The 12533-nt window shown below is 54.0% G+C and overlaps 1 protein-coding gene across 1 annotated transcript in view; it reads left to right on the top strand.

Moving 5' to 3' along the window:
• Positions 1-802: 802 nt before the first annotated feature.
• TGFBI (transforming growth factor beta induced) overlaps positions 803-12533 on the top strand; it is a 34177-nt gene continuing 22446 nt past the window's right edge. The window contains exons 1-2 of the mRNA XM_060636079.3: positions 803-2448; positions 7322-7420. Coding sequence (XP_060492062.1) covers positions 2315-2448; positions 7322-7420 — 233 coding nt within the window. The 5' untranslated portion in view covers positions 803-2314. The remainder of the gene's footprint in view (positions 2449-7321; positions 7421-12533) is intronic.

Here is a 12533-nt window from a genome sequence, read left to right as displayed (position 1 = left end):
GGCATGATGTGGACACACCCAGACTCGTGGTTCACTCCCCACTGGCACCTCAGTGTGCCCTTCCCGGGGTGCTCGTCATGTATCCAGTCATCTGAGCCTCAAGCCTTGGTTAACTCTGTCTACCCCCCTCCCTCCCTTACCCTCCAGTGCCCACGGGGTTTCCAAGTCTAGTCAAGGCTACCCTGAAATCTCCCTGCAACTTGTCCTCCCCTCTCGACTCCCTCTGTTCCCCCAAGTCAGGCCCCCAATAGCTCTTCCTGCCCCTTGCCCCGGCCCTCAACTGCTCTGCTCCCCTCCTCTCCTTGCACCCCACACTCTGATGACCCCTTCTTCTCTTTCTTCTTCCTTTCCATCAGCATTCTAACATGTACAAGCCTCTCTTGATTTTGTCTTCACCTGACCTCTGTCCTGACTCTCCCCTTCCCTTCCCAGACAGGATTCTTGAGAAGAATCTTCTCTACTCCATACTCGTGCCACCACTCCAACCACCGCAGTCTGGCTTCAGCCATCCTGCTGCCCACAACCAGGTCCCCAGGGGCTCTCTGTAACGGGGCAGGCTGAGTCTGTCATGTATACAGTAGTGCTGCTAACAGCCCCTCCTTGTGGGGCCCCCTCCCCAGTGTAGCTCCACACTCCCCATCTCCTGTCCCTCTATCAGCTGCACCACCTGCCTGGTGACTGCTCTGTACCCTGCCTCCTCCCCATCATTGCCATCACCCACCTGCTGCTTTGCCTGCCCTCCCCCAGAGTTCAGGGACTCCTGCAGCTTCAGTTTCATGCAGGCCCAGGGTGACGCCCACGTGGGAATCTCCATACCCCAGCCCCCCCAGAGAGCCACATCCCACATCCAGCTGTCTGTGGGACCCTCCACCTGGATGAGTCACAAGCACATCAACCTGAGAGGATCCAAAACCACTTACCCTCTCCTGGCAAACCTGCAACCCCGTCCGTGTCCCTTATTCTAAAAATGGTGTCACCACCTGCCTAGATGCCCATGCCAAGAGCACCTTAGTCATTGTGCCTCCTCCTTCTCCCCTTCTTACGTACAGCGTCCAAGTCTTGCTGAGTGTGTTACCTCCTCCACACCCCTGGAGTTTGTCCGCCTCTCTGAATGCCCACCTCCACCACTATTGGTCCAGCTCTTACATGGTCCCCCTCCTAGTCACCTGACCTTCCCACCCCAGGCTCGCCCTGTTTTGCCTGGGCCTCTCCCAGCCTGTTCCTGACACTGATCATGTCACTTGCCTGCTTTTCCGTCACCTGCACGACTCTTAGTTTGGGTCTGGGTCCTGTGACGTGTCATCCCGCTTCCTCTCTCCTTGACCTCCCTGTTCCTGAATGCATGCTGTGGTTGCCTGGCTAACCTCTTTTCACCCTCAGGCCGAGGAACAGGTGTCACTTCCATAGAGCCAAGGGTCTCCTCCCAGCCCCCCAGGCCCCAGCTGCCACTCTCCATGGCAGGGTATTGGCTCAGGGATCTCTAAACGGTGAGCTTTTTCAGAAAGAGCCTCGATCTCCTTTGCTAGCATGCCTCTGTCTCCCCAGGGCTACCGGTGCCAGGTAACTGGTGGGTGATTAATAGGTGTTTGGATGGATACTTAGCTCCCTCCCATGTGACTGTCTGCTTAGGCACTCTGCGCTGCTCCGGGCCAGGAATCTTGCCCCTTCTTCCATCTCTTCACAGCATCCATCTGGCGCGTGGTGCTGCAGAGACGTTTACTTAAAGAGAACGAGTGTGTACCAAGGCAAGGGACCCCACCCTTCTCCAGGGTTTCCAAGGGTAGCTTAGCGTCTAACAAAACCTGCCCCATGTATTTTTAGCTTCTGGCAGGCATAAGGTTTACTCCTTATCTGTCTGCCAGTTAGCAAGCCCTGGGGTGAGTGCTCTTCCCGAAATGCAGAGGCCGAGTGTGATGGGAGTGCGGTGGGCATCAGCGGTGCCCGTCAGTCACCCCTCTCCCCCAGAGTTTTGTAGCCTCAGACCAGGGAGGGACCTCGGAGCTGGGCAAGCTGCGGGCCTGGAGGACAGAGACGTGTGAGGAACCCAGCACACCACCGCCCCGCCCGCCCCGCTGTCCCCGCTGCCAGCCCCCCACACCCGCTGCGCTGCCGGATGACCCGTGGCCCCGGGGAGGGCGCAGCGGGGAGCGCGGGCCTGGGGCTGCGGGGGTGCCGCGCAGCAGGGGCGGCGGGTCGGAGGCGGGGGCGCCCGGCTTCCCCGCCCCTCGCGGCCGCTCCCTCCCGCTCGCCGCCTACTTAACCTGGCCCGCGGCGGCGGCGCTCTCACTTCCCGAGGTCCGCGTCCTCTCGCTCCATGGCGCTCCTCCTGCGGCTGCTGCCCCTCGCCCTGGCGCTGGCCCTGGGCCCCGCCGCCACCCTGGCGGGCCCCGCCAAGTCGCCCTACCAGCTGGTGCTGCAGCACAGCCGGCTCCGGGGCCGCCAACACGGGTAAGCCGGCCGCCGCGCCGGGGGTGGCCGCGGGACGGGCCGGGGGCGCAGGGGACAGAGCGCAAAAACGCCGAGCAGGCAGCACGGGGAGGCCGGAGGGACCGGCCCTGCACCGGGTGAGAGAAGGAGGTGGGGGACCTGGAGGGCAAGCCCGTGGCACGGGCTTCGTAGAGGAAGGGGTGGGAGAACTGAGCGGCAACACCGGCCCTCGGGACAAGAGCACCGGACGACCGAGGCTCTCAGCTTCCTCTCCCAGGGGTAGGAAGGGGGAGTTGGCGGCCGTGCCCAGAATAACCGTGGAAAGGTGGCCAGGGCAGAGAGGAAGCCCACCCGGCAGGGCACATGGTCCAGTGCAGCCAGGGCCTTGTCCGGAGAGCGCCTACAGATGTGGCACTGGAGCCGCACAAGGTGGCACCGTCCAAAGCCCATGGGCTCCTGTTCACCTGGTCAGGCTCCGCGCCCACCACCTGGCTCCAGGCAGTGCTCACCAGGCACCCCAGGGGCCGAGCGGCACCTCCTCCCCTGCCAGATGAAGAGCAGAATTCCGTGGGCCTCACCCACGCTGTGTAGACTGGGAAACTGAGTCCAGAGAGGACACATCCCTTTTCTCTAGTCCTGCACTGAAGCCAACACTGGAATCTGCCTTAAAACACTAACTGGGATCATAAATGTGGCACATGATCTCGCAGCTATTCCTTTGAGACACTGACACTGATGTGTTGGCTGAAGGAGGCAAACCCAGGCAGAGGGTCTGACCTGGTAAAGACACCAGCCCAGACCCAGGCAGGGACAGGTGATATTTCTACATCCCAGACTAGACCATCCCGCTTCACACTCACCCGGGCTTTGCCATAGCTTCCAGCCCGTCCCGTTGCACCAACTCTTTTTTCACAAGTAAGTAAAACCATACGTGGATAGAGTCATGCCACTGGGTCTGGCATTTGAACCCAGGTGGTGCCCAGGCTGCCACATGACTGGGCAGACCTGTACTCAGGTCAAAACTCACTGTTGGGGTTGACTACAGGTGACTTCAGAGGCCTCACCATGCCTTGGCTCTCCACCCTTAGGAGTGCTCCAGGGGTGGGTGCCAGCTGCCCCCCACAGAGAGCAGTTGTCCTAGTTCCCTCTGCCTTGGGCTTACCTGGCCTTTCAGGTGCCCAGGGCTGCGGGGAGGGGGATTTCTGCAGACTGGCAGGGTGAGCTGTGGCCTCAGTGCCCTCCTGGAAAGAGTAGAGCACAGGAGAATGTCTTGGGGTCTTTAGGGAAGGGGGAGAATCACCTTCAACTGTGGCTGTGTGTACAGAAGGGTGAGGGGGGCAGCTCAAAAAGTTGAGGGGGATCATAAGAGATGTAAAAGTCAAAATGTGTGCGACTGGCATCTTCATTGTCTCTGCCCAGCTCACCTTTCCCCTCTTGCCTTTCTTGCCAAAGAAGCATGTTCTGTTTGGGTGCCGCAGTCTGCCTGGGAGGTTTCTGTTCCTTCTGTATGTTAGCCACTAAGTCAGGAGAAGGTCCCGATAGCATGCCGAGCAGTGCTGTCCCCCAGAGTGGGATCTCCATGCACACCACGGTGAGGCTTCCCCAAAGGTGTTGTCAGGGCTCCACCAAGAGTCATCTTGATAGAGAAGCTCCTTCCCTTCAGAGCTCAGAAGAGACAATGACCAACTGAAAAATAGGACTTTTTTTTTTTCTTAAGGTGAGTGCTCTTTGTTATGGATTTCAGATATTAGCTCAACTGCCTCTGCACCCCTCTTCCCCATGCCCCTGCAGGCCAATCCTGTTGTTTTGCTTCTTGGGGGGTGCAAAGGAAGGCCTCTAGGAAGGCCTATAGAGATCTGGGATGGGCAGAATGGTCTGGGAAGTCACACACACACACCCTTCCCAGTGAAGTGTGGGTGTGCAGGCAGGTGAACTGTGACCAAACGCTTGCAGGCACAGTTGCATTTACTGTGATCTAACTGTCCCTGAAAATTCTGAGGGACTGCCTGGCCTTGCACATAGGTGTGGCACCCTGTGCAAAATGGGTAACCTTGTTCAAGCCCCAACCCTTCATTCAAAGTGAGAAGTGGCAGAGAGGGAAGAAAAATCTGCTCTTTTCAGGCAATGCGGCATGCTCCAAGACATGAAGGAGAACTAGGAAGTGTGCCTTGCCCACGGACAGCGTTTTATCACCCCACACTCCCATCTCCACCACAGCGCAGATCTGTCATTCGTGTTCCCATCTTACAGGTGGGGAAACTGCAGCTTAGTGGGTTGGAGTGACTTAGTCCCAACACGGGAAGCTGTTCGGAGAGTAGAGATTTTGATGTGATCTCTTGACTCCCAGCTGCATCCATGTTGCTACAGGGAGGGGAAAAGAAATACGGACAGAGAAGTAGAAACGCATTTGCACTTCTGACTCCCAACATCCAAAACTGGACTGGATTTCCTGAAGCATTTGAGTTTTTTTTTTTTTTTAATGTTTATTTTTGAGAGACAGAGCAGGAGTGGGGGAGGGGCAGAGAGCGAGAGGGAGACACCGAATCTGAAGCAGGCTTCAGGCTCCGAGCTGTCAGCACAGAGCCCGATGTGGGGCTCGAACTCACACCAGGAGATCGTGACATAAGCTGAAGTCGGACGCTTAACCGACTGAGCCACCCAGGTGCCCCAAGAAGCACTTGATTTTCAAATCCGAGTTGAACAGCAGAACTGTTGTGCTGGAGGCAGAGGGCCCAGAAATGGCTAGGTCATTTCTATTAAACTTCAGCCTAGATTTCCTGTGTATACAGCCCACCCCTCCCCCCACTGCTGTGAGTGGGAGCCACCCCCAGCCTCTGCTCCTGTCTCAAAGGGGCCGCAGCAGTGGAAACTCACTCCACAGAGGAATGTCAGAGCCACATCCACAAGAGACTCACTGAAGATTCGCCAGCCGCCTACGGAAAGTTGCAGGGAATTCATCGACAGTAATTGTTTCCTGCTTGGGCAGATAGAAGAACTTCTGAGGTTGTACAGCAATAAACAGTACCTAGGGCTGGAGTGTGGCCAGTGGGGACTCTCCAGGGGTTATTTGGGGACGGCTGTAACCTGTGAATCCCAGGCGGCAAACAGAGGAGCAAGGTGGCTTCGGTTAGAATCCTCTGGGCATCTGGTCAGACCCAGCTAGGACTAAGGGGACACGGGCTTACCTCCCTGCCAGCCTGTGATTTGCCATCCCCCCCCGACTTCCCTTGCCCTCCGCTTCTTATGCCGACTCACGAATATTTAGTGTGCCTCCTTGGCCTGTGCACCTTTGCCTCCTAAGCCACAAACTGGACAAAGAAGTGACCTCCATATGGTAGAAGAGAGAGGGCAGAGAAGCAAAAGGTCAGTGCGCCCTCCTACCTAATAACCCGATTCTGACTTTTTGAGAGCTGACCACGTTCCTGCAGCTGATATGATGGGGATGGTAGGTGTAGCTGTTGCTGCAGTACCCATGGCTTCCTGGCAGCAAGTGATGATTGCTAAGCATGTTTTTAAAGTAACAGAGGAGGTGATATATAAAAATGACACCTGAATCTCTCAGGACACAGAGGTTTTGTGGAAGCCCTCAGTCTCTTCGCTTTGTTTTCCTCCGACTTGTGGTTCAGCCGAGGAACTTCCTGCCTCAGGTCAGGAAGACCCCCTCCCAATTGTCTCCCGCTACACAGCTAACTCCTTTCCCCCGGGGCTCCTAATGAAGATCCTGCCACTGCGTGGCCTGAGCATGGTTTGGGTCATGACTCCATACATTGGTTAAAAGACACACCAACAAACCCCCCCCCCCCCACCAGCTCTGGGAAGGGGGGCTTCTCAAGAGAACCCTGGGCATTGCACTGAGCTTTTCCAGCGTTCCCGAGAACTCCTCCGAGTGGGTGGTCCCAGCAACAGTATCTTCAGCAAGGTCATTTCCAAGCTCTTTCTTCACCCTGACCCAGTGCTGGGCCCCATGTAGAACGTAAAAGCGAGAACAAGGCAGCGCACCTACCCTCAAGGGTCTTTGGGGGGGTAATTGGAGAGAAGAAAGATATGTACTCTGATCAGTTTTGGATTCTGTTTGGTACCAAGCATCAAACAAGGGCCGTATTTTGGGGTAGATTTGCACAGGAGAGGGTTGCCTGGGACACTGGAGGGAGGCTTTCTGGGGACAGTGGACTCAGGCAGGGGCCTAACTAGTGAATGGCTGAGAGTCCATTGGGAGAGTGTCGCCTACCAAGGTCCTCACCTCAGCCAACATAGTAGTATTCAGAGCCAGGCTCCTGGCTTAGGGATGTGGAGCGTGTCTGTGTGGAGCTGCCTAGGAGGTGCTGGGCTCAGACTTGGGCCTCCTCTCATGACAGAGGGGCTGGCTATGTGCACTGGGATGCCCAGTTAGAGCCTGTGGACATTTTGGCTCAGAGGGGTTTGGGGGTGCAGAGAAGGGCCGGGGGCTTCTCTCAAAGCTGCCTGGCTTCACAAACGTACTACATAGCTAGCTTTCTCAATCTGTAATCTGATCTAAAAATGTTAAGATGCTTTTATTTACACGGACCCACTACCTATGTCAAAGAAGGATACTTCCATGAAATTATGTCAGTGTGGGAGATACACTTTGACAGGGTTTAATTTGGTAGGAAACTTGCAGGGGAGCTTGAAATCAAGGGAGAGAGTATCTGCCCCCGAGCCACCCCGCAGATCCCAACACTGACATGACTGTGCCTTCTCCATATCTAGAACATTCTAATGACCCATTCTAATACATTCCCATGACAATTCTAGAACATTCTAACGACCCATTCTAGAACATTCTAACGACCCTGGAAGAACCACATGGCGGGAAGGACATGGTAGTCGGGTAGAGGTGCCGACCGTCCTGCTGACACCACTGCTTTTATTTCAGCCCCAACGTGTGTGCTGTGCAGAAGCTCATCGGCACCAACAAGAAGTACTTCACCAACTGCAAGCAGTGGTACCAGAGGAAGATCTGTGGCAAATCAACGTGAGTATCTGTAAGCACTCGAGACTGCCAGCCACCTCAGAGGGCACACTGCACGTAAGCCAGTTGCAGGGCCCCTGGGCCAGGGCCGGCCTTCTGAAAGGTTAGGCTGCCTAAGGAGTCAAGCAGATGCGTGTGCAAACGTGTCACACAGCTGTGTCCTGGGGAGGGGCGCTTTTAGGAGGCTGGCCAACTTTTTTTTTTTTTTAATTCTTTTTTTTAATCTTTATTTTTGAGAGAGAGAGGGAAAATGACAGTGCAAGCAGGGGAGGAACAGAGAGAGAGAGAGAAACCCAGAATCCAAAGCAGGCTCCAGGCTCTGAGCTGTCAGCACAGTGCCCGACGCGGGACTCGAACCCACGAACAGCGAGTTTGTGACCTGAGCTGAAGTCGGATGCTTAGCCGACTGAGCCACGCAGGTGCCCCAGGAGGCTGGCCAACTTTGGTTTGCGTTTTTAAGGCTCCTGACAAGACTTGGATACATTCTTCAGGGCTGCTGTGGGATTATAAGCAGCGTGAACCATGGTGTGTGTGTGCATGTATGTGTGGGCATGCTTCTCAATACTCACCAAGTGGTACAGAGTCAGTAGAGATGCCACTGGCCTGTGACTCTAGGAAAGAGAGCCCACTGGTGAACTTACACAGCACTCCTGCTCTGCAGTCATAAGGTAAACACCCCCAAAAGACTGGATGCCTAGAAACATGCATGTTATGAGGCAGCAAACGTGTTAAAAACATAGGCTCAGGCTCCCTTGCTTCAGATGCTGGCTGTGCCACTTAGTTGGGCAGGCAGCTTCACCATTGGAACCCTCAGTTGCCTCATCTGTCAAATGGGAACAACAAAGGACTGCCTTACAGGGTCATCATGAGGATCGAATGAAGGAATGCATTTAAGGCTGAATAAGGTGCCTTGCATATAGTAAATGCTCAGTAAATGCTACCTGCTGTTATTTGCATATCTAGGCCATGCAGACAGTGGTGAGAGTGCCAATGGGGTGTGGACCAGTGTGGTTACAACAGGGCTTTTCAGTGCCTCTGTCAGCATCCAGGGAGGTGGCATTCACCCCAGTTGTGCTGCCTGGTGGAAACAGGGTGGCATGCATGTCCTAACAGAATTCCTAGGAGGCTTAATCTGTTTTGGCACCAACAGTCAACCGATCTCAAAGCTGGCTCTCTGCTACAGACAGGAAGAAGTGCTATGAGAAACCTCCTGGGCCACTTTTGAGGGCCTGACCTTCCTCTTGTCTGCATACTAGGAGGATTAAGAGCTTCTAAGCCACTCTCTTGAACTCTTTCCCATGTTAGGGAATTTTAAATGTATTACTTGCGACATTGCTTTTGAGTAGACGTCTCCTTCGGCTTCATAACCTGCGAAAGAAGGGAAAATGCTCTTTCCTGAAAATGTACATAGAAAAGAAATATCCCAGTCTGTGACCCTGACTGCTTTAGGCAATTATCAATCCTGGTATGAATCAGGAGAAATTAGGGCTCATGGCAGAGCAGGGGAGAGACCGGCAGCTCCCTGGGAGCTTGTCAAGGGCAGATCCATGACAGCTGGCTCTCGCTTGACCACACCCAGCCTCAAAGGTAAGGGCTGAGTGAACTAAGAGGACGTACCTTCTGGGTTCAGTTGAGTAAACACCCAGCAGTGTTTGCTGCCGTGGACAAAAAGAGATTAATGCAAATTCTATACCATACATCCTTCCATGGTGTCCTTCCACGGTGTTTGTTACACAAACAACAAGAAAGTCTTTAGTACTGTTTGATTTTTCCCATGTGTGTGTATTATCTACTCGATGTAACAGTGAATTAATTACTTAATTAAGCATAGAGGTAGGCCGCACATGATTGCTTCTTGGAAGGTGACCAAAGACCTGTACCAAGCAAATAGCCCTTCTACATCTCGGAGCCCTGGGTTTCAAGAGTTGCACATTTTTGTTAGTGCTGGTTTCCCTAAAGATGAGAGCCACCTGTAATGTCAAGTTGGCCTCGGAGTGGTGTTGGCTGTGGTATTTTGTTCAGCCTTGTGTAGAAGCATTTGCCTGACCAGTTAACCGTAGCTGGGTAACGTTCCTCAGCAGTTCCCGGCTGATACCCCTGTCAACGATGAGTCATAACCTTGGCTTATTGGCTGTCAGTACCTACACCCTTCTCATCTATGTAACAGGACAGGGCATAGGCCGCATAGCTGTGTGTTGGCAAATGTTCTCGATGGCCCATTCTTCCCTCGGGGAAGGTCTGGCTTTAAGGAGGTGGTGATGTGGTAGCACAGCAACCTTACGCCAGTGAGCATAGGGGAAGCCTGGGGTAGATAGGGAATGGGCGGCTAGGCTGTGGGGGGGAAAGTGAGGTGTAGCGTGGAGTCATGCGGCGCCCCATGCCCAGCCCCAGCCATTGACCCGGTCCTGCAGAGGCAGAAGGGGTTGCGTGCGCATTCAACTCTTCCATGTGGCCTTTGCTTTGGGCGACTTCAAAAACAGGAAATGAGGATAGGAAACCATGAGTTGATATAAAACTTCATGATCCGGGACAAGAGGGTCCCTTCCTGGAACATCACATGCAACATCGGAGGAGCTGACTTGGAAGAGGTCCAGAGGCCTCAGGCAGGGAAAGGGGAGGCAGTAGAACACGTCCCCATTCTCAGAGACTGAGAAGGAGCAGGCTTGCGGTTCACATGTGTACATGGACTGAGACCCGAGAGAGAGAGCTACCATCTGACCCCCAGGAATTCAGCGCCATAGGTGGCCACGAAGGGAGGGGCAGAGGGCTGTGTTGGCTGGCGCTGACAAGGGGTCCCTCCAGCCAAAATGGGTCCCTTGGTGCATTTGTTTGGGTGAAGACGAGAGTGGGAAATGGGGAACATAGTTGTGGTTGGAGCAGAGAGGACCGTCTCAGCATGGGGCCGACTTGGGCAGTGAGAATTTTTAGGGAAGAGGCTGGAGCAGAGGTGTGTGTTGGGGTGAAAGGAAGCCAAGCGTCTAGGGGAAGGAGGCAGCCCAGGTCACCAAGGGGCCCAAGTCTGGAGGAAGAGTTTAAACTTGAAAGCAGACAAGTGGCACTAAACCCAGGGCCTCGGGGTGAAGACTTTGCAGTGTCCAGTCACACAGAGACCCGGGACCCTGAAGCCACTTGTTGGATGCTTGGAGGCCCTGGATTCCAACTCCATGGAGGAAGGAAGGGGGCTGGCCACACACTGTCCTCCAGTCAAAGGACACGACATTGTCAGACGGAGGTTTTGCTGCATTTCCAAAAAGAGAAGAACCTGAGTCTTTGGTGCTGTTTGTCTAGCCTGCCATATGGATTTTATTACAGGAAGTGGTTACCAGTGGGCCCCTATTTAGCGACTTGAGTGAATTTTATTACTTGGAAATTCACATGAGCTTTTATTTCAGGTCCTAAAGAGCACCAGCACGATACAATAGCTAATCGAGCAAAGAGGGTTTGGGGGGAGACGGCATCCCATTCCGTGATTTCAGGCCCCAGTCTGATCAGTCACCGTAAAAACTTTATATGCAGCGGCTTGAGCAATGCTGCAGGAAACGGTGGTCAGGAAACCTCGCCGCCTCTCAACAGGCCTCCTTTGTGCGAGCCCCAGGAGACGGAGGCCTGCTTAACGGCCAAGTCGGGTCAGAGTTAGCATCACGGGGACGTAGCAGTCATCGTTGGAGCGCAGGCATCATAAACGTGGCACAGACAGGGCCGGCAGGGGAGCCGGCAGTTAAGAGTGGTAGCTGTCCATTCTAAGAGTCTTGAAGTTATTTTGTGAGTAACACATCTCACGAGCTCAGCAGCCGGTTCCGCGAAGCCAAGATGAGCTGGCGGGGCACACCCCTTTCTCTGGGAGCAGCATTGCTTTGCCCAGGGGCTGAAGTATGAATACTTCTTCAGCACTGTGTTAAGGCTGCAGCACCCAAGGCAGTGGGGGTATGGCCGAGCCTTTCCGTCAGCGGGCAGAGCCGTTTCCAGTAGGTCTCACGTTGTCAGGGCACCCAGGGACATCTGCAGGGAAGCTGAACAAGAGCCCTCCTGTTCCTCCCCGTCCTGTATCCCACAGCCTTGGTCCCATGAGGAAAAAGAAGAGGATGGTCCAGGGACGCCAGGCTCTCCCCGGGCCCACAGTGGCACTTCTTTCCTTGTTTGATGTTCCTTGTGTAGCCACCTGGGATAAACTACTTCAAAATAACTGAGATCGGACGTAGAGCAAACACCGGGGGTTCACCGGACACATTGGCCGTACAGGTTTTCCTGAAGGTCCTCTCCCACTCTGTAAATTCCAAGGAGGCAGGTTAGCCACCAGGGAATTTTGCTTGGGTGAGAATTTACGTGAATCCTTGTACCATCTGGGGTAATGTCCTGTGGTAGGTGAATAACACCCCCCTAAAGACGTCCACATCCTAATCCCTGAACCTGTAACAGTGTTACCTGACCAGGAAAAAGACAGCCTTTGCCAACATGATTAAATGAAGGATCTTGAGGGGGGAAGATTATCCTGGGTTATCTGGTGAGCTCAGTATAATCATAAGGGTCCTTTTAAGAGGGAGGCAGGAGGGCAGAGTCAGAGAAGGAGATGGTGCAATTAAAAGTGAGGTTCGGGTGATGGGACCACAAGCCAAGAAGCGCACGCAGCTTTTCCAGATGCTGGAAAAGACAGATTCCCCCCTAGAGCGTCTAAAAGGAATGCAGCCTTTGGTTTTAGCCTCATAAGGCCGCTTTCTGGCTCTAACATCCAGAATTGTAAGACAATAAATGTGTGTTGTTTTGAGTCACTAAGTGTGGGATTATTTGTTACTGCAACAATGGGTAGCTGATGCAGGCCCTGTCTGTTAAGTGCTATAGATGTGTGATGGGGGATTCGTCTATCACGATGTGATTTGATCAGTGGCCACCTGGGTGGCTTAGTTGGTTGAGAGTCTGACTCTTGATTTCGGCTCAGGTTCTGATCTCAAGGTTTGTGAAATCGAGCCCCACGTCAGGCTCTGTGCTGACAGCTCAGAGCCTGGAGCTTGCTTTGGATTCTGTATCTTCTCTCTTTTTGCCCGTACCCCTGCTTGCAGTATGCCTCTCTCTTTCTCAAAAATAAATAAACATTAAAAAAAATTTAAAGGTGCTGTCTTCC

Source organism: Panthera onca, chromosome A1 (genome assembly GCF_046562875.1).
Source record: "Panthera onca isolate mPanOnc1 chromosome A1, mPanOnc1 haplotype 2, whole genome shotgun sequence".
Taxonomy (NCBI): Eukaryota; Metazoa; Chordata; class Mammalia; order Carnivora; family Felidae; genus Panthera; species Panthera onca.
This window is presented reverse-complemented; position numbering and strand designations above follow the sequence as displayed.